General features: G+C 36.0%; 1 protein-coding gene and 1 pseudogene across 12 annotated transcripts in view; both read right to left on the reverse strand.

Annotated features, from left to right (window-relative positions):
• Window positions 1–241: 241 nt before the first annotated feature.
• The window catches only part of IQCB1 (IQ motif containing B1), a 47957-nt gene continuing 22148 nt past the window's right edge, over window positions 242–26050 (reverse strand). For 6 of the 11 annotated variants that reach the window (XM_082394915.1, XM_082394920.1, XM_082394919.1 and 3 more), the window contains 9 exons: window positions 22052–22151; window positions 18892–19070; window positions 16803–16912; window positions 16084–16193; window positions 12246–12388; window positions 10493–10641; window positions 3314–3445; window positions 1684–1840; window positions 242–847 (listed from right to left, as the gene is read on the reverse strand). In XM_082394915.1, the coding sequence (XP_082251041.1) occupies window positions 594–847; window positions 1684–1840; window positions 3314–3445; window positions 10493–10641; window positions 12246–12388; window positions 16084–16193; window positions 16803–16912; window positions 18892–19070; window positions 22052–22151 (1334 nt within the window). In that variant the 3' untranslated portion in view covers window positions 242–593. The remainder of the gene's footprint in view (window positions 848–1683; window positions 1841–3313; window positions 3446–10492; window positions 10642–12245; window positions 12389–16083; window positions 16194–16802; window positions 16913–18891; window positions 19071–22051; window positions 22152–26050) is intronic. The other 5 variants (XM_082394923.1, XM_082394916.1, XM_082394924.1 and 2 more) reach the window with 4 other exon arrangements.
• On the reverse strand, window positions 6599–10485 carry LOC309630123 (pirin pseudogene; annotated as a pseudogene). The gene has a single exon. The product of its transcript is annotated as a pirin pseudogene (transcript).

Consider the following 26050-nt stretch of genomic DNA (forward strand, 5'->3'; position numbering starts at 1 on the left):
AGAAAGAATGCAGTTTTATCAGGAGAAATTTTTCTTGCACTGAATCCTAGGAGGACTTTTTAATGTAGTTCCTTTTAGAAATAACAAGATAGAAATTGAGTTCAAACACTGTTTGGTAGAAAATAGTCAAATGTCTTTCAAATGACCACTTCTTTTCCTCACCGTAATAAATGCCAAGAGCACATTTCCTATATTAATAGAAAAATCAATAAATGTGAAAAGCTGAAGTAACCCTGACAAGTTTTTCAGAACAATTGTTGAAAATATTTATTTAGAAAACAACTTTAGTTGGAAAACAGCAGAAACAAAAATAGAAATATCACATTTCATATATGCAATAGAATACAATGCTGAGTTTAGCTCCATAATAAAAGCCATACCAATTATTATGTGTGGCCAAGGATGGAAGTATGGAAAAAGAAAAAGAACTGAAATCGAGGTAGAAGATAACTCTGCTTACTGCCTTCAAGTCTTGTTTGGAGAGGAACCTCTGGAAAACCATGAGTTAGGATAATGCTAGTCTACTAGCATGTCAGAGGCAGAACCAATATAATCTCTTGAAATATAATTTGTCATCCCTCCAGGTAACTCCCTTAAGGGGGTTTGGTTCCACCAATGAATAAAGTTCCTAATTCTATACTAAGTTCATCCTTTGGGATATCAATCTCATCTCTTGCTTCTTCCCCAATCTCATCTCTTGCTTCTTCCCCAAGCTTCTTCCACCAGGGTGCTTGTATATGCTTCAGGGTGTTAAGATGGGCCTGCTTGGCCTTGGCTGCCACAGGCCTGGATCTGCTTAGGAAGAGCTCAGGTTCTTTTCCTTCTGCCTCCTTCAGACTTGGTGCTTCTGTGGTAAACAGAAAATAAAAAGGTGAGTGGAAGAGTTCTGTACCAAACAAATAGCAACTTGGAAACTACAGAGTTGGAACTCTGCAATAGCAGGCAAAAACAAGGTTCCAACTCTGAGTCTATTATTATTGTCAGCTGTAGATGGCATGTGACTATTCACAAGTTGTAGCCCACGCTTCCATGTTTAAAGGGAAAGAATAAAAGAAAGAGGTAGATTTTTTTAGATGGTTTATTTAAAAGAGCAGGAACTTTTAATAGCAGAATCTTTACAGATGAGAGGCTCAGTTCCAGCCACCTATCCATTCAAAAACACAAAATTTGCAAGTAATGGCACTAAAGAGAGGACCCTGGCCCTTTTTGCTCCACAAATACTAAAAGTGTTTCAGAGGCCATCTGAAACACTGGCTTCATGGATGGGATCTCTCATTAAATGCACCAGTGGTTGTGAGAAGCAGATGAATTAATTTTTGTGAAAACACTTCATTAAAGTGCCACCATAACCACTCTCATCATCTACTTTTAAAATATGTTCAAAAAGCTTTTCATACTATATAATAGAATCTGGCTAGTAGGGCTCAGCATCTTTATAATTAATAACTTTTCTAAGTTGACACATATCAATGATTGCAAGGCTGATGGAAGCAGTCAAGAAGGTTATGGGGTCTGCATCATTTGAAATCATTGTGTGCTGATATGATCTAGAAGGAGAAATTTCTGAGGATAGGAGATGGGCTAATAGACCACTAAATGGTGTTTTCCTTCTGAAGATCTAGATGTCACAAAATCTTACATAGGCTGTTCCTTTTAGGAAGCAAAAATGGAATGAGCACATACTCATCAACTGTTCAATGTTGGTGTTGATCCGAGCCGTCAGTGCCTCCCTGTGCTGTTGGGCTCTCTCTTCTAGAGCCCTGCCCATGAAGTAGTGTTGCAGTCGTTCTTGTGCTTGGGAATGGAGCTCCCTGTTGATCACACCTGATACCTCAGAGCCCTGGGAACAAAGGACAAAAAAATTGTCACATGAAGGACACATATATCAAAGTACGTTTCACTTAACCACTTAGTAGAGGTTCTAAAATGCTTAGCTGTCTCTCATCAATTGAATGTTATGGTTGATATCTACCTTGTACTCTTGAGCAAGCATTAAATAGCCTCTTAAAAGCAGCTTTAGATGAAAATGCAGGTGGGCCAGATTCTTTTTGGTATGCTCCTATACCTCACTTCCTCACATAGTATGGTATTCTGGGAGAAGAGATAAGATTGAGGAATCATAGTGAAAATTACAAATGGTTTGGTAAAGATACTGGCCTGGAAGAGGAGTAACAAGACCAATCCTTTTGTTCTAGCCCCACCTGGTAAGACTACCTAACTTCTTGTCCTATCCCCACTCCCAAACTTATCTAAGCCATAATGTTATAACGGCTTCTAATTTCACAGAACAAGGGACAAAATCATTCAAAGGACCATATTCTTTTGGCTAGTCAGCTACTTTAAAAGGAACTTACCTAATTAGTTTGGACAAGGATGAAATAATCTCAACATTGAAGCTGATAGAGCTCGACACCCCAGCTTTCTCAAATATTCCAGTTCATGGATCTTGGATACAGCCCTACTCCAGCTAACACCTTACTTTTCAGCCACAGAGTAACAGCTGTATTAGAGTATGGCTAAAGCAGCACTTCTTTTTTAAACAGGAGAATTCATCACAATCACACACAGTGCATTAAAAAAAAAGAGATCAAAGACCTAAACAGAAGGACTAAAACTATAAAACTCTTAGAAGAAAAGACAGAGGAAAAGCTTCATGATATTAGATTTGGCAATGATTTCTTAAATATGACACTGAAGGCACAGACAACAAAAGAAAAACCAGACAAACTATACTTCATCAAAATGAAAAAGTTTTGTGTATCAAAGGACACTATCAACAGTAAAAAGGCAGCCCACAGAATGGAAGAAAATGTTTGTAAATCATACATCTGATATGGGATTAATATCCAGAATATACAGAGAACTCCTAAAACTCAACAACAGAAAAACAAACGACCTGATTAAAAAATGGGCAAAGGACTTGAATTGAAATTTCTCCAAAAAAGATATACAAATAGCCAATAAACACATGAAAAGATGTTCAAAATCACTAATTAGAGAATGCAAATCGAAATCACAATACTTCACATTCTTTAGGATGTGAAAATAATAAATGTTGGTGAGGATGTGAAGAAGTCTTGCTGATGCAGTATGGAAAACCACTAATTTGAAGTGAAGTCTCCTTTACTATTGACTTTACCTCTACGGTCCACGTAATTATAGGAAGACGCCAAATCCATTGACTATGGTAAAGCAACTGCATTACCTTATGCCAACAATATATGTACATATACAGCTGAGACACTTATTTGTTGGTGAATATCACCCACTGCAATAATGTAACACCGGTACCATGGCACAAAAGCCTACATACTGGATGTCTTCTGATATAGTCATCCACTTGTTGCTTCAGTTCAACTCTGCATGCATCAGTGAGTTCTCTGAGTCCTTGCCAAGGAGCAAATAGTTTCTTTTTCTTACGGCACTTTGCTAGGAATTTAAGAGCCTGGGACAAAACAAAAAAAAAAAGATTTGTGATTTTTTCTTCCCTAACAGAACTATTTTCTTCCTGTAAAAACATATAGTGACAACAGTTGTTAACTCTTTTGTGTATGGGGAGAAAGATAGGATTGTGACTGGGGTGACAGAGGACAATAACTTTATTGTTATATTCTTCTGTAGTGTTTTAATATTTTACAAGGATATATTCATGTATTATTTGTACAGAAGGCAATAAAGAGAAAAAAATAGGAAATCAGCTTTGGGTTCTAGTCTTAATTCTAGTCCCTTATAAAACTGTTTGATTTTGGGCAAGTCATTCAATCTCTATAGGACAGGTTCTATGTCTACAGAAAACAGGAAACCCAATTGTACTTAGCCAAAGGATTGTAAAGATCAAGGAGAAGGTATACAAGAAAAAGCTTGGTAAATGAATGTGCTTTCTCCTGTCCTTCAGAATGAATTCCTGATAAGAAATCTTGTAACAGGCAAGATGTGGAGACACATTTGAAATTATTCTGCCCAATTTTTTTTTTCACTCTTCTCCCTTCTTTGTAGTTTTTATTTTCATCAAAGTTATATGTTCACATTGCTTAAGGCAAGGGTTGGCAAATTATGGCCCACAGGTCAATCCAGCCTGCTGCCTGTTTTTGAACAGCTGAAAAATGGTTTTTTACATTTTATATGATTACAAAGTTCAAAAGGAAAAGAATTATTTCATGACATGTGAAAATTATGTGAAATTCAAAATTCAGTGTCTACAAATGTTTATTGAAACAAGAGTCATGCTCATTTGTTTACATACTGTCCACAGCTTCCTTTGGGCTACAACTGTAGAGTTGAATAGTTCCAAGAAACCGTATGACTTGCAAAACCTAAAATATTTTACTATTTGATGCTTTCCAAAAAGTTTGTTGATATAACTATTGTTTAAAGTGTCAGTTTTAGAAGAAATGTTAAAAACCTCTCCCCCAAAGACAGCAACTTTAGTTCTTTCAGGTTTTTCTTCTGATGTTTATCTCCATCTACATTTTTGTGATTTTTTTCAGTGATAGGTATTATCTATTGACTTTCTCGTATGAAAGGTAAGGACTTAGCTCTCTTTCACACATACTTTCCATATCTCCAAATATCCATTATTAAATCATAATTTTAGTTAATGTTAATGTTCAGTGTTTACATTATTATGACTACATAAAGGCTATTCATTTTTCAACCATGTAGTGATGATTACTTTTTCTTCCTTGCATATTTTTATTTTCACTGGAATTAATAACTCTATTATTTTCCTGTGCTTATTTTTCTATATATTTATCACTGATTACATATCACAGTTTCTGCCCTAACTGTTCATACGTTAAAACACATCAGGCAATCTATCAAATTAATTTTCTTAGATACACATATTCTGGAGCTTTCTGACTTGTCCCAATCTGGATAGATTATTCCCTATGCTTGGTGCATAGCTGTCATCCCGAGATCCCCCACTCCCCATCATCTTGGTGACTCTTTTCATCTTTCCTTTGTGTTTCCTGGATTCCATGTTGTCCTTTCTTGGGTTATTCCTTTGTTTCAGAGACTCTGTGATGCATAAAAATGTCTTTAGTCTATCTTTACCTTTAATTGATGGTTTGGTTGGATGTAGAATTCTAGTTGGAAATCACTTTCCCTCAAACATTTGACAGCCTTACTCCAATATCTTTTAGCTTCCAATGATGCTGTTGAGTACTTTTCACCCCAGTGTATTTCACAATAATGTGAAATAGATGTGAGTGTATTTTTGTCATTGTACTGGACATTCAGTGTTTTTAATCTAAACCACATGATATTCAATTCTGAGAAATCTTAAATTATTTGATTTCTTCTCCTCCAGGTTTTTTTTTTTTTCCTTTGTTTCAAATGTTTGACCTCCTAGACTGGTTCTGTTTTCTTTTTGCCCTGCTCTCTAGATTTCCCAAACCTTTTTTTCTAGCCCTTTTATTATGTCTTTTTTTTTTTCTTTCAAATTTTATTCCATTTGTTCCCTGTTATCCAGCATCTTGGTTTTTGTTTCATGTTTTATTTTCTTTTAGCTCTCAGAGAAAATAATACATTTTAAAAGTTTTCTTATCCCTGCAGTATCTCTATTTCCACCAAGTAGTTTTATTCTATTTGTTTCGGCCTTAGCTTCCTGCAGACGTCCAGTGATACTTTCAGCTGATATTTAAGAGTGGGCACTAAAAAGCTGTTTAGAAATGCTGAGCAGATGGGTAGGGTTTATCTATTCTGTACTTCTTTATAGGGCTACTGAACTGGGCTGTTTCATTGGAGTACCTCATTGTGAGTACATGTATAACTATTCCCTTGGGCTGTTCAGATTTCCTAAAGAAAATGTTTTCAACCTACTGTTTACAGGATACAAGCCTGGCTGACAGCACTGAGAGCTGAGAAGAAAAAAGGGCGTGGAGGTTTTCACATTCAATATAAAGATTTCCTTAATACCCCTGTTTTTACTATAGTACTTGAGCCTTCAACTGCGCTTACATTCTCCTATTGAGAGATTTTTCTCCTTTTCTTCTATTCTTCCCTTTTTTTTGATTTTTCTTCCTTCCTTCTCCTTCTATCTTTCCTCTACTTCCTGCTTTTAGTATGAAGCCAGGCTTATGATGCTACTCTGGGAACTCAGAGTAAAGTTTCCAGAACAGAGGAATTTTTGCCCTTAGATCAGAAAAGTCCACCTTGGCATCTCTGTCTCTTTTCCTCATTCTTTGTCATTTTAGGACTCTCTGAAATTGTATTTATCTCCCAATGTTTATTTTTTCAACTGGTTTGTTTCAGTAAGTGCTTTTGTGGTTGGTCTTTAATAGATATGTATATTTGATACTGTTCTGCTATAATCAAGTAGCAAGAATTAGCTATCATTCTGGCTCTAGAGAGCAGACGCCAGCAAACATCACCTTCCTTCTGAGCTGCTGCTTCTTTTTTTTGTTTTTTTAAAGAAGGAACAATTAGGTTTATTTGCTTGTGCCAGGAAATATCTCACATACATTGCTATAAAAACCATGTTTATCACTTTAGTGTGGAATTCTTTAGAAGCATTGGCAAAGTCAGCTTTGGAAACTGGATGCACTGAACTGGTGGATGCCACAAATGGAAAATTCTAGAAGGCAGCCAGACCTGCCCTTGTGCTTGTCACTAGTTTCCAGTCTTTGATTTCCAGGATTTGGCTCTTTCAAAGCCATTTTTCACATTTCTGAAATCAAGAAAGGCTTGAGAAATCTCTTCATTTGTGTGCATCAAAAATGAACCTAGAGTAAAAAGAGACATTCAAAAAGTTCTGGGTGACGAGAATATTTTCTTCTACCACTAAAATTGTGCATATTTCTGTAGTTCTTAATTTGAAACAAACTCAGGCATATCTGAATAGCAAACGGTTATTTTCCCAGCATCAGATCCTCGAGGACTGTAAAACAGGTTTTTAGGATTGTGTATGATTATAAAGACCAAACTTCAGATAAACATATGCAATTAGATCTCACTCATCCATTGCAGGCTGTCATCAGCAATGGCAATCTCTTTATTCAAAACATTCTTAGGTTTGGTTCTATCATGACCATTTTTGTAGTTTTAGTTCTTTTTACCTTTTTTATTTTTTTAAATTGAGGTATAATTGACATACAATATTATATTAGTTTCAGGTGTCCAACATAATGATTCGATATTTGTATATATTGGGAAATGATTGTCCCAAAAGTCTAGTTAACATCTGTCACCATACATAGAGAATTTTTTTTTTCCTTGTGATGAGAACTTTAAAGATTTACTGTAGTTGTCAGTTAAATAGCATTGGCTGATGTCAAGAACTGAACTGATCTGATAAAAAAAAAATTGGCAAATCTTGTCATAGTTTTGGTGTCTCTGCAGTATATGAGGCTGTGTCCTTACATGAGGGGTCTAAGTCATTTTTGAAAACTAGTAGCACCTTGCTGACAATAACAGAAGATTACAAAAATTTCAAGTCAAGAAAGAATCACATTTTGGATTCTTTAGGGGTCAGCACACTTTTCCATGTTGAACAACTGTTACTCTCTCTTTTTTAAAATTTACTTATTTAATTTATTTATTTTTGGCTGCGTTGGGTCTTCTTTATTGCTGCGCACAGGCTTTCTCTAGTTGCGGTGCACAGGCTTCTCATTGCGGTGGCTTCTCTTGTTGCAAAGCACGGGCTCTAGACACGCGGGCTTCAGTAGTTGTGGCTCGTGGGCTCTACAGCGCAGGCTCAGTAGTTGTGGCGCAAGGGCTTTGCTGCTGCACGGCATGTGGGATCTTCCCGGACCAGGGATCGAACCCATGTCCCCTGCCTTGGCAGGTGGATTCTTAACCACTCGCTACCAGGGAAGTCCCAACAACTGGTTCTCTTAATGGCTCCCCAGGAATTAGGACAAAGTGGCTTCTCTCAGGATCCTTGTTCTCCACCTGGACACTGTCACCTTCCGCCAGCACAGCTGTGTGATGAGGTTCTATCTTTGGTTGTGTGTTATCAGGTCCAATATGCACGTTTCCAGATATGGTATAAATGAAGCTTGATCACCCTTTAGGAACAGGCTGGGAATGCTTTGCTCCTTGGTCCAATCTGAAGTCCAAATATAAAGTTGGTGTGTAAGTGTAAATCTTGGACTTGATTCCCAGGGCTTCTCCAGAAATGACAGCAATGGTAACACCATCCTTACGGGTTTAGGGATTTCGCTGCTTTTCACTTCCTGGTACCAAGGCTCCACCATCTTCTGTGAGCTCCTCAAATTAACCCACAGCTGTAGGCCATGGACTGACTCCTCCGAGCAAGGCATCTCCGCATGCACAATGCCCCAGCCCATGGTCATCCACTGCAGGTCTCCTGTGTTCAACTGACCAGCATGTCCACAGAAGTCTTTGCTGGCCATGCTAACCCCCTTCCAGGAGGTAATACACTGTTTCAAAACCTCAGTGTGGGTGATCAGGAAATCCACCTGGTCTACCACCTTTAAATTCATCAAACAGTAAAAATGGATCCAGATTTTTAAACTAAGGTCAGCCAATGCTTCTGCGGACCCATGCTCCAACCCTTTCCGACTGCTCCCAGCTAAGCACTAAGAGGGTAACCTTGCAGGATGCCATATAAAGGCTAAAATGAGAGCATGCTGAAGCTTAGCAGATTGCAGTGCTCTGCAGAAAGAAAAGTCATTTGCCACTTGCACCAAATTGCAGAGGACCATTTAAGCATCTCTGACCATCTCCCTTGGAGACTCCCCTGGGAGTCTAAAGCTGGCCGGGGAGGGTGGGGTCCTGCTAACTGATCGACGGCACCGGCCCCGCCTGGCCCCATGGGTACCCGGTACTCCAGCGTGCTTGGGGGCCCCTTCTGAGCTTTTTAAGAGATGAAAAAGCAAGAAAAGAAAATCCTGGAACATTAAAAAGGAAAAGACAGCTAATTCTTCAAATTTAATTCTAATACTACACCACTACAGAGAACTCCAACTTGTTTACATAAGGATGTGTAATTTGAAATTAGCAGGTTTACGTAAGGTTTTCTTGATTTTTATCTGTCTGAGAAACAATGCCTCTCTTTTAGGCAAAGTGAGGGACAGAAGGCAAACAACAGTTCTGGCCTTTGTCTGCCAAGGACACTAATAACCAGTTCCTCCTGAGGGATAAGTTCAATGAAATGATATTCCAACTTCCTTCTGCGAAATTGATAATTATTTCCTTTTCTTTGTTATCAAGGTCATCTGCAGTGCGAATAGAAATATAAAGTGAGTCAAATATGTAATTTTAAATTTTCTGGGAGGCAGAATAAAAAGGTAAAAACAGGTGAAATTAATATTTTGCATGTACTGAGTTACATAAGCATAACTCAATATATGTAAAATAGTAGCATTTCCACATGTAATTAAGACTCCGTGCTTCCACTGCACCACTGCAGGGGACACAGATTCCATTCCTGGTGGGGGAACTAAGATCCTGCATGCTGCCACGGAGCCCAGCCAAAAAAAAAAAAAAAAAAAGACGGTAGCCATGAGGTAAAGGTATTAGAAAGGACCCAAGGCACTGATATCCACGGGTCCATGGGTTAATCCTTAGATGGCATTGCTTAGCAGAGGGTAAACAGCAGATGTGGGTGTGATTCAGTGATGGTGCAGGACTGTTTGTTGCACACATGGCCTAAAATCCCCAAAAGAGCCTGAGAAAGATGGAGGTGGCAGACATCTCTTCCTATTTCCCTAGTATTTATTTTTTAAGCGGTTTAAAATATCTTTGTAAAAGCTTAATCAGAGAAATCAATAAGGAGACTGTTCAAAATCTATCACTGTGAAAAACTGAAATTGACCTAAAGTTTAACAATAAGGGATTATAAAACTAAATGCTACATGATCTGAAATCCTAATATGAACGTTAACTATCTATAATAACTAGATATTAGGAAAACTGGTCATTAAGTGAAATAGACAGCCTTGTACTATGTTTTTCCAAGGCAATAAAATATTACTATGCTCCAGATAAATCCCAGGAAGATCATCATTTAAGAACACGATTCTATAATTCAAGAATTATAATGATCTAATTATACCTAATGTATTACCTGCACATTAAAAAACATCTAATATGATACGCTGCTCCTACGTAGGACTTTACAATTGACAAAATACTTTCCCATAAATTAGGTCATCTGATCCACATAACAACTGAGTGAAAAAGATAGGGTAGACATTCATTCATACGTCAAGCACATTCAGGAAGCTGACAATAAATAAGACTTAGTTCCTTACCCTTGAGATTCTCATTGCTCAAGTAAGAAAGAAAAAAATTAACAAATAACACTGCATTTTGGTAAATGATGTACAAGCGTCTATGGAAATACTAAGGACTGAATGTCTAAATCATTTTGGCCAGTGATAAGGATGTTCTCATTTTAAGAAACTAAGGCTCAGAAAAGCTAAGTGACTTGACCAAGACTTTACAGCAGGTAAACAGGAAAGTCAGGTTTGAACCCATGTCTTCGCCTCCTAATCCAGTACTCTTTTTACTAAATCAGACTCACTGCTCTCTGAAGTGTGACAGCTGCTTTATACTCCACAAGAGATGGCCTCTGTTGGCAAAAATTCTTCCTTTCCCTGTACCCTCTCCAATGTTTCTGGATAATCAATGCTGATTTCTCTTCTATTTCCCGATTATGTTTTTCCACCTGACCTAAAAAGATAACAAACACTATTACAACATACTCACTTCTACGCTTTCTCAAGTTCTAGAATCAGGACAATGAAAGTACCAACAATCTTGCAGTCCTTTTATTTTTTTCAATATTGATTTTCCCAATTCTATTATTTTACAATGGTTGTAAGATTTTAGATACAAAACGCTCCAAAAGCTTTCTCAGATTATGCATCTTCTTTAGAAAAGACTCATATCATTTTTTTGTCTCAGAGGAATGAGAAAAGGGCTAAAAATCCAATAGCAAGAACATTTAGAAAAAAGAATCACAAGTAAATAGTTAGAAAGTCATTCAGTACTACCAAAAGGGAAAGGCACATTGTGTATATATGTTACCTACTCTGCGTGGTTCTAAATTTCTCTTTAGTCACTCAGTTAGTTCTACAGATGACTTTCTGGGAGTTGGTCAGCATATAGTCTAGGGTTCACAGGAGCTAAGTGATAGAATAAGGCAGAAGGTAAAAATAAAAAGGGATATATTTGAGAGACAGTACCAAAAATTGATAGGATTTAGTGGTGAACTAGATGTGGAGGGAGGGAAAAAATTCTAGGATGTCTCATAGATGGGACACTGAGTAGACTGTTGGTGCAATAACCTGAGAGATGAGGAATACAGGAAGAGGAAATCAGTGAGGGAAGATAATGACTAGTTTTGAGGATGCTTGTGGATATCTAAGTAAAGCTAACCAATAGGCAGCTGGCTACAGGGCTGTGTTGTCCAATGTAGTAGGCACTAGCCACAAATGGTTACATAAATTTAAAGAAAGTAAAATAAAATTTTAGATCCTCAAGTGCACTAGCCACATTTCAAGTCAACAGCTACCTCTAGCCATTGGTATTGTGAAGATATAGAACATTTCAGTTTGTAGAAAGTTCTACTGGGCAGGGCTGGTCTAGAGCTTAGGAGAGAGGGTGAGGATGCAGACAAGATTCCAGAGTGCTAAGCACTCAGTTGGTAGTTGAAGCTGCAGTTATGGTTGGGATACCTCAGGAAGAGCAACATGAGAATAATGGGGTAAGGATGGAACCCTGGGAAACATCTGTATTTAAGGGAAAGAAAGAGAAATAAGAGCCTAGTGAAGGATACTGGGAATGAGTAGTAGAAGGGGGAAGGAGTAGAACAAAAAAGGAATCTTGAAATGACTCACATCTCCCAGACTACACTTTAATATTAATTTCAGCTTAGTGTGTCAAAAGTGGCAAGAGGTGTCACAAGGTTTGTACTGAGTTCTGAGGGCAGAATGTAGCAATATTCTAACACCTTACTTAAGTTCAAGGGGGTTCTTTCTTTATGTCAAAGACAGATATCTTTAAGCATAAAATTTTATGTTTCACTAATTTATCTGAAAGAAAAGAAAAATTACTGGAGAGATTGCTCATCATCAACTAACAGGCCTTAATCAAAATAAAAATAATAACTTTTTTTGACTCAAGAGATTTAATAAGATTTATCTGAAAAAGGAGAAACAGGGAAAAGGTCCACATTTAAAAAAATAAATCATCAGGTAGCTAGGAAATTTGGTTTATTAAAAGATACCCTAATCAGTCTTAATTACACTTATAAAACTGATACTGCCACACACCTGGATGAACTATTTCAAGCATACTCAGCCGTAATTCTCGGGAAAGTCTCATGGCTCTCTGCCTTTGAAGTTGCAGTTGTAATCTGCGGTCCTCTTCTTCCTTCTGTCTACTTAGCTTCAGTAACATCTTTGTTCGTTTAGATCTGTGATGGAAACATTAAGTACACACAATTTTCATAATTATATGTCCACTCAAGAAGTATTTATGAAAAACGGCTTAACCTCACTAGTAATCATATAAATACAGACAGCAAAAAAAATTTTAAACATAATTCCTAGTGTAGTTAGAGTATGATGAAATAACTTTTCATGTGCTGCTCTACAACCTTTCTGAAGAAATATTTTGGATACATGCATCAAAATATTTCTGAAGAAATACTTAAAATATGTATCAAAAGCCTTAAAAATGTTAACCAATTAATTCCATTTCTAATAATTTTCTTAAGGAAAAATCCGATAAGTATGTAAAGACTTACGTTAAAGGATGTTCTCCATAGCATTACAACAGTAACAAGCTGAAAACAAACCATATGTCCTACAATAGTGAGTTATATAAATAAATACTGGTTCATTCACTGGATGGAATTCTATAAACTACGAAAAAATAAAAATTTCAAAGAAACAATCACTGTCCCTAAGGCAAACAAAGAAGAGATAGAGTTATGCCCTTAAGCTCGGTTTCAAGGGGGAAGTTGAAGGGTAGTGGAATATGCCACTCTGGCATAAAGATCGTTTTGAGCTGGAGGCAAATGAGAATCAGGAAACACAGAAAGAAGCCTTCCCAGAGGATCCCTTAACTGACTAAAAGCAGAAACAGCTGAGAAATGAGGACTGCCATAAATTTCCCCTCCCAAGGAAGTTTTATGGCCATAGAGATGGAAAGTTGATGCTAAGATAGACCTGCACAAATAACCCATATCTCCCATAAGTTCCCCAATATATTTACCATCCCCAATATACTTACCTTCCCCCAGTTTGCTGCCCTCAGAAACCTAAATCCTTTTCTTTTCACCTGTCACTTCTCTATAAGTTATTCTTTGTTAATGTCTATATAGGCCCAAATTCTTTTCTTTTCTTTTTTTTTTTTTAAGGTAAGAAGTGGATTTATTTAGAGAAATACATGTTCCATAGACAAAATGTGGTCTGTCTCAAAAGGTGAGAACAGCCCTGGGAGAAACACACTCCACAGAGTGTGGGCCATCTCAGAAGGCGAGAGCTATATAAGCCCAAATTCTAACCACCCCTTTAAGTTATGCATCATGTCAGGTTTCTTCCATGTGATGTGTGCTACACATGTTAAGAAACTGTTTTTCTCTTGTTAATCTGTTTTTGTTTTTGTCAGTATAATTTTCAGGGCCCCAACCACCAAACTTAAAATGTATAGAGGTAAAAATTGTTTTCTTCCCCTACAAAGTCAAACAAATAAAATTAAAATACCTAAGTATCAGCACCATGATAGAGGAAGGTAAATTGTGAGCTGTCCTGCTTGTGAGGCAGCTGTTAGCTGCTTCAGTAAACCTTGCTGAGGAAAAGGGTACTTAACAGAAAACAAAGTTTCTGACCATGAAAAGTGATTAAATAAAGGAGAAACCCCCAAGAAAGTGCTTTAGCAAGGGTGTGACTATAAAAGAGTACCTCTTGTTGAATCCAAAGCTCTGATGAATCTAGGTCCATAACTGTGAGTGGTGGGCAGTCCCTCCCCCAAAAAAACATGGGAGAGGGAAATTACTCTGAGATAATAACCTGACCACAAAGAGACAGAAATAACCTTGGCAGAAAGCCCAGCTACAAAGGAAGTAAAAGAAATTTGCATAAACTGTTGCAACTAATAGAAGAGGAAAGGTGCTGAAGCCTGTAGCAAACTGGAGATTCAAAAACTAAAAACTCATTATAATGTGAGATTTAAATAATTTTGGCTTCATGGCTAATGTCTTATAATGGATATATTTATAACTGGTCTGGTGTTGTTACATAAAGCAATGGAATTTCTATTTTAAAATAGTGGAATCTTAATTAGATTCCACAGATAACCCTCTAAGTGGACAAAATCTTTAATCCTAGGATACTTCTAAGTAAAGATTTCAATATTACAAAGAAAAGTAAACTGGCAAATTTGGCAACTACTGTAAGACTAAACATTAAAGGTCTGAATCCATGGCATAGGGGCACCTTTAAATGTAAGAGGATACATAGCTGAGAATGGTAGCAGGAAGAATCCATAAGGGATAACTACTCTGAGTTCACCACAAAGGTAAAGCTATACCAAGAACATCTCAGACTCTTGAATAGAAGAATATACACTGTGACTCTCAAAATATTCATCATTTCCCAAATTTATTTAACCAAAGAAATAACTTTTTTAATATTTGTAAAGAAATAGCTAGTAGGATAGACAAACTTTGAGCAGTGCTGGAATGGATTATACTTGCCTCTCATGAGTACTATTTACTTAACAGATCTGCCTGCCTAACTAGATTTGTAAATCTTCAAGGGCAAAAAATGTGCCATATACATTTTCCTCCCTACCACATTCTAAGTGCCCAGTAACATGCTGCAAAAAACTTTCTATTATTTTAATTTTGTGAGGTACATAGACAATTATCCCCATCTTATAGATGGGAAATTTGAGGCTGAGAGAGGTGGGGCAACTTGTCCAAGATCATTCAGCCCATAAGTTGCTGAGGAGGGATACAAACTCAAGTCTGTTTAACTCTCCCAATACCTAGCACAGCCTCTGGCATATATTAGGCACTTGAAGCATGCTTAAAAAATTAATGTTTTTTTGGCTATCAACAAAACTCATGCCCAATGATATTAATAACTTACCTTTTAAGTCTTCTCTGAAGGAAACTTTTATCAATGAAAAGCATGTCCACTAAGGGACACAGCCAGAGTGGCTTCAAGACCTTCCACTAACCCATCCAGATTCTTAGAGGCAATGGAAAGAAAACACACAGACACAAATGACTTAGCTCCTAAGGTCATTTATGATAAAGTAGAGCCATCTCGGAGGTGATTTCTCATGCAGCCTAACTTAAAGCTAAATTTTAGTTCACCATTTTAAAACACATTTGTAACTGAGAAACACAGCTGCAGTTATTAAAAGAATAGTTTCAGTTTTCATAAAAAAAACATTGACTTCTGGAATATGCAAGTTACACTTTCGTGAAGTAAAATTTGGCTTTAAATTAGGTTACATGAAATCACCTCTGAGATGGCTCTAATTTATCAACAACGACCTAAGAGCTAACTCATTGTGTGTGGTGTGTGTGTGTTCTTTTTGTCACCTCTAAGAATCTGGATGGGTTAGTCATGTAAAAACTGGGCCATGTCTTCAGTATTTCATTTTTAGTCTACTTGAAATAGCAACAAATGACAAACTATGTCATATCTCAGTGACCATATGTATCCGTGCCATATTTACTGAGGAAAATCAGGTTAACATACTTAAACCTTTTTGTACTCATACACATTCTTACCATAATTACATATGAACAATTATGGCAATTTTTAGTTTTAAGGGTTTAATGAGATAATTGACCATTACTGGCTCCCTCTGTAGGCCTGGCCCACAAAAAAGTCTTATTAAGTGAACAGGATTGTGTATTTGTTACATCAGATTCCTGTCTTGCATTATGTCCTTTGCTTTTGAAAGTGCATCTGGTTAATGAAGTGCTGGTACTCAGAAATGTATGAAGCAAGAATGAAAGAAACAGATTAGAATATTGAAAAAGAAAAAAAAAAAAACACCCCAAACTCTAAGTTTTCACTCAGCTATACTCTAATAAGATATATCTAGCCCTCTCAGATCATAATTCCTCTCACCCCAATTTTTTACCTGAAACTCCTCTGCAAAGTAATCACAGCAGATGGAAGCTTCTTTAATCTCTTTCTAGTCTGGAAACCCTTCCAATAAGCTTGAATCAAGCAAGCTGCTTGATGCAGTTTCTGAAATTAAAGGCCAGAATTAATTTAGAGACATCTCTAGGAAAGTCTTTTTTAGAAGTTTACTTCTTAAAATATCAGGCCTGGGCAAGTATTAATCTCCATCTTTAATAAGCTGAGCAGGAGGCAACATCTGCATAGGCCCAGGACAGGGAAGGCGTAAGAATATTAAACCTGATCTCCCAAAGGAAGCTCAGTTAGGCATTATCTAGAATATATTCAAGATACAGTCTAGTTAGCTTCAAATTCTCCCTGATTAATCTCACTTCCATTCCCATTACAAGGATTTCATAGTTTTGCTTATTTAATGCTTTAACATCTTTGCTTCACTTCCTATGCCTGGCTTCATTTATTCAAAGATTCAAGGGTATGAGGGACTCTTTGTATAGGTTAAAAAAAAAAAAGGCTCTGGGGTTAAAAATTTAGACCATAAACAACTCCTTCTCCCATAAAACTATGGCTGCTCTGGATGTTAGGGGAAAATAAGTAAAGGAAGGGGGAGAGAGAGCAAAAAAAAAGATTCAAGAGACTACCACTATCCAATATTTTGAAACTAAAATGTTTACTGAAATGTTAGTTAATATCATGCAAATTATTTTTATAATTTAATACCTGCTCTTCTACTTCCTGATAGACCTTAGGGCTTAAAAGACCAATGAGCTGTCTAAGTTCTTGACTAAACTCTGTCCCAGGCTCTTGTTTATTTAGTAGACTTCTGAGTCCTGAAATGCAATAACAAAGGCACAACTATTAATAATAAAATATGATTTTGTTATCTAATCAGAATTAATTTGAGGTTAAAAAGTCTAGTTTAGAAACAAATGAAAACAATAACAAGATTAATCACATGATTTTTCTTTTTCCTTTTCTCAAAAACTTCTAGATTGAGGTCTTTAGGATTTTCCACTGTCCTGGAGTTCTTATGTGCTCACTTGTGAGATCTGATGCAAAATCTGTCTAGTCAACCTCTTTAATTAAAAAAAAAAGGAAGAGTGGAATCACTGCAATAAGTCAAAGGGTAGAGACATATAGTTGTTTTTTTTTTTTTTTGAACATAAATACCTTAAACAAAAACATTTAAAAAAAGATAATGAATACATACTGAGTAAATGCCTATCCTGTGGTAGCACTTAAGCAGGTTATTAGTTACTACTAATTAAAGGAAGTTATTATTACATAAAAATATACAGTAATGTATGTAATTTGGGGTAAATCAATAGGTTCCTGAGCTTTTATTATAGGAGAAGTGCTATAATATTAAAATACTGCACTTTCATCCCAAATTAAAACTGAGTAGTAATATAAGTTACAAAGTAAGTACTATTTCCAGGGCATGGAGGAATGATGGATTATAATGTATGTACGCAATATACATAAGCAAGGGAAAATGGCCTTGGACTGTACAACTGGGGAAGCCACTAGATGGGTCTTTCTATGTCTTATACTTTCTTCAAGACTCAAGTTCTCAGCAGTATTAATAATTGTAAAATATCTTGAGGAAACTGAATAAGTTCTACTGTTGAGAAAAGAAAGGGAGACAGCTTAAGATAAAATTCCTTTAGAAGGAACTCTGTTGTACATTCACATTTCTATAGAAGAAATCTAATTACAGAAATAAAAAATGTGTATCTGGCACAATATCATCTAGACAGTTTTATTACTGGCACTTCTCTCCCTATTTCTATAATACATAAAATAATTACAATGTTCACAGTAATGACTCATGCAAGATAAGTCACTAAAGTGCCTTCCAAATCATCAAGAATGATTAAAGGCCATTGTAATAGTTTTGGTATTAAATGCATCACATTATATTCTAATTCTTGAAATTTTATATATAACATAACCCTGTATTAGTAAGTATATTTAATCAATTAGAAACATACTTCTTGACCATACTGAATAAGAAAATATATTGTAATGAATTCATGGCTCTGGCTAGCAAAGAAATAAAACAAAGCTAACATATAACTTTGATTAACAGTTGAAAAAAAAAAACTACCTGAGTAATTCTGGGTAAACACCTACATTTTTTCCATGCCTCTGTTTCCACTGCTATATAACGAGGATAAGAATAAACATCTCACAGGATTGTTATGAAGATTAAATATTTTAATACACATAAAGTATGAGGAATAGTTATCTGACACACAGTAAATGCTCAATTAAATGAAAGATATTATATGGTAATGGTAAAACACTGAGTCCTTTCCTTCTCAAGTTTTCAGACTTTTTATTCACATATGTTTGATTTTGGAGGTGAGGGAAATTTTTTGTTTGTCTTTGAGGAAAGGCAGTATAGGAGTTGAAGAGTAATTATCAATTGATGTAAAGATCAAAAGGGCTGTCAATCTCTGAAGCACAGCTCTATTTTCTCAGTAAAGTTAGGTAAGATCACTGATCTTTTTGGTCATTATTTTACTACACTATATGGTATATTCAATACACAACCTTCTTGTCAGAGAGGGAGCAAATATTCATTGTAACCTTGTCAATAAGGTATCATATGCCGTCTGTTGAGACACGAAGATGGCTGGATTACGTAAAGGTTTTTTCCCTGAATTGTTATCTGCTGTGACAGAGTTTATCCGCACATTTCAATTATTGACTTTTTAAAAACACAAGCATTTTGTTTTCCATAAACCATCAATAAAAATGTTCTTTTTGAGACTTGCAAGAAAAGAAAGAATATATGTACTACCTTTGTAGCAGGCACTTAGTCTCAGTAAAATCAAAATTTCCTGATGGGATTCAGCCATCAACAGTAGGAGCCTTGTAGCAGTACTTCTTATGACTGGACTAGGAGTTGATAAAAGTTTGAAAACAACTTCATCTAAAATTGAATGCAGGGTTTTCCCTTCTATTCTGAGTAAATCACCACTAATAGAACAAAATAAAAAAATAAAAAATGTACCGTTACTAAATGACACATAAGTATCACAAAAAATTAAACATTAAAGGTGCAGCAACTTAATGCCTATGGCCTGATCCATGAAGATAACCAGTAGTTTAAGCAGATAGCTTAGTTCCAAGAATACATCACATTAAATCAATTAATTGAATTCTTACTGTAAGGCACCATGCTAGGTAAAGTAAGGAATACAAAGTTGCCCAAGAAACTTGCAATCAAATACTGGAGGAAAGATAAATGTGCAAAATAGTAAATAGATGGTTCAAAAGCTTCAAGGCAATAATAAGAGGAAAATCACAGGACATTAAGTACATGGTTCACTGCTTAATGATGTACGAAGACAAACATGTTATAGGAATTCAATTATCATGTACTTAATATAGAAGGAACTTTTTCTTTTAGTATTCCTTTATTACACTAGCAACTTCATGTTGCATTACCGATGTCACGAAAAATTACCTGAAACATCGAAATAGTCAAAAGGGATTACTGGGTGTTCTTTTACTCACCCCACCAAGGAGTATGTGATTTTCTAGGGGTGTGTACCTTTGATTATCCATTTACTACTGATTAGGATATTTTGCAATTCTGTAAAAGTAGATGTTGGCTTGTAGAAAGCAAATAATGGCAATGATTATTATCTGAGAGCAATGCAAAGAGATTCTTACTCAACAACAATATAAATGACTTTTATCCAGTAGAAAAAGTAACCGTAACGGTTATGCCTGATATTCTCTACCATTCAGCTCCTGTGATAACATGTTCTTCTGATCCTCTTCCATCCTCTACTTACAGATTTTTGACCATTCTTTCTCAGTCTTCTTTGTGGGCTCCCCTTCCCCAATATACCCCTTAAAGGTTACTCCCCAGGATTCCATTTTCAGCCCATTTCTTTTCTCACTCTATTCATATTTTCCACTGAGCTCATCTTCTCTCATGTTTTTAACTATCGTTTTTAGGCTAACTCATAAGTCCATAGTTCTAGTCCAGATCTCTTCCAGAAGTCACATTCACTTGTCAGTGGACATTTAAGTTGTCTTGTCTTTGGGTGTTACAGATAAAGCTGCTATAAACATTTGTGTACAAGTCTTTGCATGGACTCTTATTTCTCTGCCTGCTGTAAACATCTACCTATGTTGGACATAACCAATATTGAATTTGTTTTGGCTATACCACTGTCTATTATCCATTATAGAAAACTTGGTGTCATACCTGAAGGCATCCTTTATCTTACTGCGTATCAAAATGCTCAGGAAGACCTAAGGATTTTTTATTTTGACCAGCTTCATTAAAGTATAATTGATATACAACAAACTGCACACATTTAATGTACAATTTGGTAAGTTTTGACGTTTCCCCATCACAATCAAGATAATGAACATACCCATCACCCCCCAAAGCTTCCTTTTGTTTCACTGTAGTCCCTCCCTTCTTACCTTCCCTGGCACCTTATACCCAGGCAACCACTGATCTGCTTTCTGTCACTATAAATTAATTTACATTTTCTAGAATTTTATACATAGTTATGATTGTAGATCCTATCTGAACATCATCAGTTTGCAGAAATGATTACTTTGTATTACTAAAGGAAGAGGGGGGAAAAAAAAAGAGCAAAGCAGAGATTCTATGATGGCACAAGTTTGATTTTCTCATCCTTTTAAAGCCAAATCAAAGTATGACCATTTCTGCTAAATTTCCTGCCTTTGTATACTTTACAAATAAAGAAAATTTTAAGATGTAGGCAGTTTCAATAACCAGATGTGGTTAACTTGCTTGGAAACAATTTGATCCTTTCAGATCTTGCTTTTATTTTGTTTGGATGATCCAGAATGGTGCTCAGTCTAGTGCTATTATCCCCCACTACTAAGATGAAACCATCCTGAGTACTCTCAGTGCTCCATTTTTCATGTAGTTTTCCAGTTTGGCTGCTGGAATCAGTCAGTATTCTTGGCTCTGTGTTTCTGGTACTGCTCCTTTTAATCCTTTTGGATTACTGTTTTCCATGACATTGGATAGTTTCCTCAAACGCATGTGCTGATCAGTACTCTACTGAAAACTTGAAGGGGACTCTGCAGATCTCTGGGGTTCTCTCTTTGTGTAGCTCTCTCTTCTATGGTATCCTGTCTAATGAACTCTAGCCTACTTTTTACCCTCTGCATGTTGTTTCTTACCTGTGTGCACTTGCTTATATTGTTATCTCTGCCTAGAAATACTGTTTTCTCTTCTTCCTCCCTGGCTAATTTCTCATCCGTAAAGTTTCATCTCAGGTGTTAACCTTCTCCAGGAAGTATCCCCCCCTCAGTTTGGTTTAGGAGCTTCTCTAATATTTGTGTACCCTTAAACATTGTAACTTATTACACTGTAATATAATTGTCCTTATGTGTTAGTCTCTTCCACTATACTGTAAGCTATTTGAAGACAAGGTTCATATCTTAATCAATTTTGTAAACCCAATGACAGACAAATACTTGGCACATATAGTAGATGCTTAACAAATCCATATTGAACTGAAAGAATCAATGATTTCAACAGTATTTACTCTGCCTTTCTATTTTAACCTGGGGAAATTGCCTATTACTTCTTTTATGCCCTTCTATAGCACCTGGCAAATACTAAGCTTGCCGTTTACTAAATAAATATATGATTAAACATTTTTTATTGTGATCCCAATATTTTCCTTCAGATATCACAGTAATTTTTCTTCTCTAAGCCTGAGATTTGGGCTAAAATCTTCTTAAGCTCTGAGATAAGATACAAATTTGATAATAAATTTCCAGTCTTTTACAGTATTTTACAACCATTTTTTTCTGAAATACAATGGTAATAATAGAGCTTTTTAAATGCCATGTATAAGTCATATACAATCGATGATTTTAGGAAAATTGGAATAAAATTGGTAATGCTCTGATCACAAATAAAAAATTCTACATATTTTGTAAGGCCAAGTTACCTGCTGATCTGTAGTATGTTCTGTAGCATGGTCATGACCGTAGATCCTACCTGAACATTGTCAGTTTGTAGTAAGTGCAAGAAATGATCACTTCGCAGTACTAAAGGAAGAGAAGATAAGAAAGATTAAGATTCTATGATGATATAATTGGTATTTACTTGCCCTTTCAAAACCAAGCCAAAGCATAATCATTTCTGTTAAACTTCCTGCCTTTATATACTTTGCAATAAAGATTTTTTAGAATAGTTTCAATAACTATAATAGATAGCTATTCCATTTTTATGGACAGTTACAAATAAAGAAATACTAAGCTAAGATGGGACTTCCCTGGTGGTGCAGTGGATAAGAATCTGCCTGCCAATGTAGGTGACATGGGTTCGATCACTGGTCCGGGAAGATCCCACATGCCACAGAGCAACTAAACCCATGCGCCACAACTACTGAGCCTGCACTCTAGAGCCCACGAGCCACAACTACTGAGCCCGTGTGCCACAAATACTGAAGCCTACGCACCTAGAGCCTGTGCTCCACAACAAGAAAGCCACCGCAATGAGAAGCCCGCACACTGCAGCGAAGAGTAGCCCCTGCTCGCTGCAATTAGAGAAAGCACGAAGACCCAACGCAGCCAAAAATAAATTAAAAAAAAAATAAAGAAATACTAAGCTAAGAATCTACTGTTATCTCCCCTTAAATTAAAAGTAAAATATAAAATCCTAAGACTGAATCTCCTTTTCTAGCAGTGATTTCAGTGAAGAAAACCAAGTTTTCTGTGAAAAAAAGAGAACGTGAAGGAATAGCAATGGTACAGATGACCGTAATCAGCGGCTCGTGTCCTTAAAAATTTAATTGTTATATAATGTGTCATGTTTATCATGTTTGCTAATATCTTATCTTAAATAATAATAAAATCATTAACTACCCAGAAGAGTATTTGTTTTTATTGGTTTATAATTTTTAGGCTCTGAGCAGCCAGTTATGAAGACTTGGCACTGGATGCTTACACAAGTCGCTTAACCTCTCAGAACACCTATTTCTGCCTCTGTAAAACTAAAAATAACAGCTCTTTCACAGACTACTGTAAAATGTCCTAGAACAGGGTAGGTTCCCAGTAAATGTCAGTTTATAGTCCTTTCTTCACTAACTGATCAGAATTTTTTTTTTAAATAAATAAATTTATTTATTTATTTATTTTTGGCTGTGTTGGGTCTTTGTTGCTGTGCATGGGCTTTCTCTAGTTGTGGTGAGTGGGGGCTACTCTTCGTTGCGGTGTTTGGGCTTCTCATTGTGGTGGCTTCTCTTGTTGCGGAGCATGGGCTCTAGGTGCACAGGCTTCAGCAGTTGTGGCACACGGGCTGTAGAGTGCAGGCTCAGTAGTTGTGGCACACAGTCTTAGTTGCTCCATGGCATGTGGGATATTCCCGGACCAGGGCTCGAACCCATGTCCCCTGCATTGGCAGGCGGATTCTTAACCACTGCACCACCAGGGAAGCCCCTCAGAATTTTAATTAAAGTGGGATCAGGTATGTTGGCAAGGCAGCTCTGTGAACACTACCCTAGCTTCTACAAAACAACTTTCCTCTTTTCCTCTTTCAGTTTCCTGAGGGAACGTATTTGATTTCTTTCACATACTAACTACTGTTCTTCATTTCTATTTATATAATCCAGTATTTCAATATCTCACCAGATACCATTCTTTTTTAATGTTTAACAACTTCAAAACACAATACCACTACTATTAAATATTTTTATGGCTTCTAATTTTCTATTCTTTAATAGCAAAAAAATTCTCCTCTGTAGCTGGGATAAGTGTATTTTTCCATTTTTGTCTACTTAAAGATGTTTCATTAACAACTCTTTAATTAACTCTGAATTCACTGAAATCATGTAGTATCTAGTGTGTATATACCTTTTTTCTATATTGGAAAAATTATGATAATTTATTAAAGTTATTCTACTTTATTTTTTATACTATTTGTCTTATATTATTATATAACTTATTTTTGAAGCCTCTATTATGTTTTTCAAGTACTATTTGGTCCCCCAAACTAAAACTGATACTTTTGCCCATTTCTTTATTTAATTAAACTTTTTACAATTAAAGTTTCAAACATATGTAAGAGTAGAGAGAACAGTATAATGACCCTGCATGTACCAGTCACTCAACTTTAACAGTGATCAACTCACCAACAATCTTGTTTCACCTATCCCATCTACTTCCTGCCTCCCATTTTATTTGAAAGCAAATCTAAGACATCAAATCATTTTATCCACAAGTATTTCAATACATATTCTCAAAACATATGAATTATTAAAAAATAAAACATAGCCATTATCTAACCTAAATAATCATGATTCCCTGATTTTATCAAATATCCAGTCAGTCCTCCCATTTCCATTTTTTGTGTGAATTTTTAAAAGTTTATTTGAATCAAGATCCAATTAAGAGTCACACATTGGAACTGGTTATCTTTCAAATTTCTTTTAACCTATGGGTTTCTACTTTACCTTTTTTCCCCCTTGCAATTTATTTGTTGATGAAACTATGTCAATTGTCCTATGAGTTTCCCACAGTCTAGCTTTGCTAACTGCATTCCTGGGGTATAATTTAATGTTTCTCTGACCTTCTACAAATTGGTAGTTGGAGCTCCAGGATCAAAATGATTCATGTTTGAATTTTTGGCATATCCATGTCATATGTGAGGTTATGATGAGGCACTTATTATCTGGTTTTCTCTCCTTCTGAGGTGTTGACAGTGATGGATAATTCACTAAAGGTTGCAAAATGGCACTATTCTATCATACCTTTTTCACTTATTAGTTGGGATATGTTTATAAAGAAAAGTTTCTCCTCATCAATATGTAAGAAAAGGCAGTATAAATGCTGGACTCTTCATTTAACAGTTTTCAAAATGAATTGGTCCCCTAGCAGACTCTAATGGTAACTTTTATTAATAGTGGTATGGGAATATATAAAAAAAGATTAGCAAAATGTTGATAGTTGTTGAAGCTCAGTGATGAGTACATAGGGGTTCATTATACTATTCTACTTTCCATAATAAAAGGTTAAAGTTAATAATCTCACTATATTTGATGAGTTTTAATCCACTGTAGTTATTACCCTTATTACTGTTCAAATTTCCCATTTTTAGCTAGTAGAAGCCTCCTTATGTTGGCTCCTGAGTCCTTTTCACAGAATCCTAATAGACTTTGATTGCTTCCTTCCTATCTAGTATTCAAGATACTTTTGGCTTACCTTGCATATTTTCTACCTCATACCTATATACAGTCAGCCGTTTCTCCAAGGAGGTGGTTCTTTTGAGAGAAAAGGTTACTGGACATCCTAATTTTGTATCCAATTGTTTAACTTAGTTTTAATACCTACTTTATTGGTGTTTTAAATCTACAGATTGATCTGCGGAGTATTGTCACATTTGTTATAATTTTTTTTTTAAATTTGAACATGGTGTTAATTTATTAATAATAACTATGAATCCGAAGAGTTGAAACCACCTTAAAAACACCTCCACATACCAGAAAATGACCCAGTTCACAACAATATATATACACATACACATATATAAATTTCTCTGACCTAGTTACAAATTCTATTGCACAGAGTATTCCTCTAGTACATACGTCTTTACTACTCTCTGCCTAATGGAAACATCCTGTTTTGGATAAGAGCCCTGATGCCTGGCAAAGCACCTCACTGCGTGTATCTACTGCCAGCAGATCAAGGAGGCCAGCAAGGAGAAAACACGAATGGCCCTAGAAAAAGGCATAATACATATTTAATCTCCTAATTCCAACCTTACATCAACATACTATAGCAGTTGTTTTCCATGTAAGTTAAATACTACAAGAGTTATGTTTATGAGTCTGAAGTTCAGCTCTACGCTGGGCCTAGAATTTGGCCTCAAAACCACAATAATGTGACCCTGAAAGAAAAATGTGGCTAATTCTTTAAGTAACACAGAATTTCCAATTTTCTAATTTTTA

Source organism: Balaenoptera borealis (assembly GCF_965194805.1).
Source record: "Balaenoptera borealis genome assembly, chromosome: 5".
Classification (NCBI taxonomy): domain Eukaryota; kingdom Metazoa; phylum Chordata; class Mammalia; order Artiodactyla; family Balaenopteridae; genus Balaenoptera; species Balaenoptera borealis.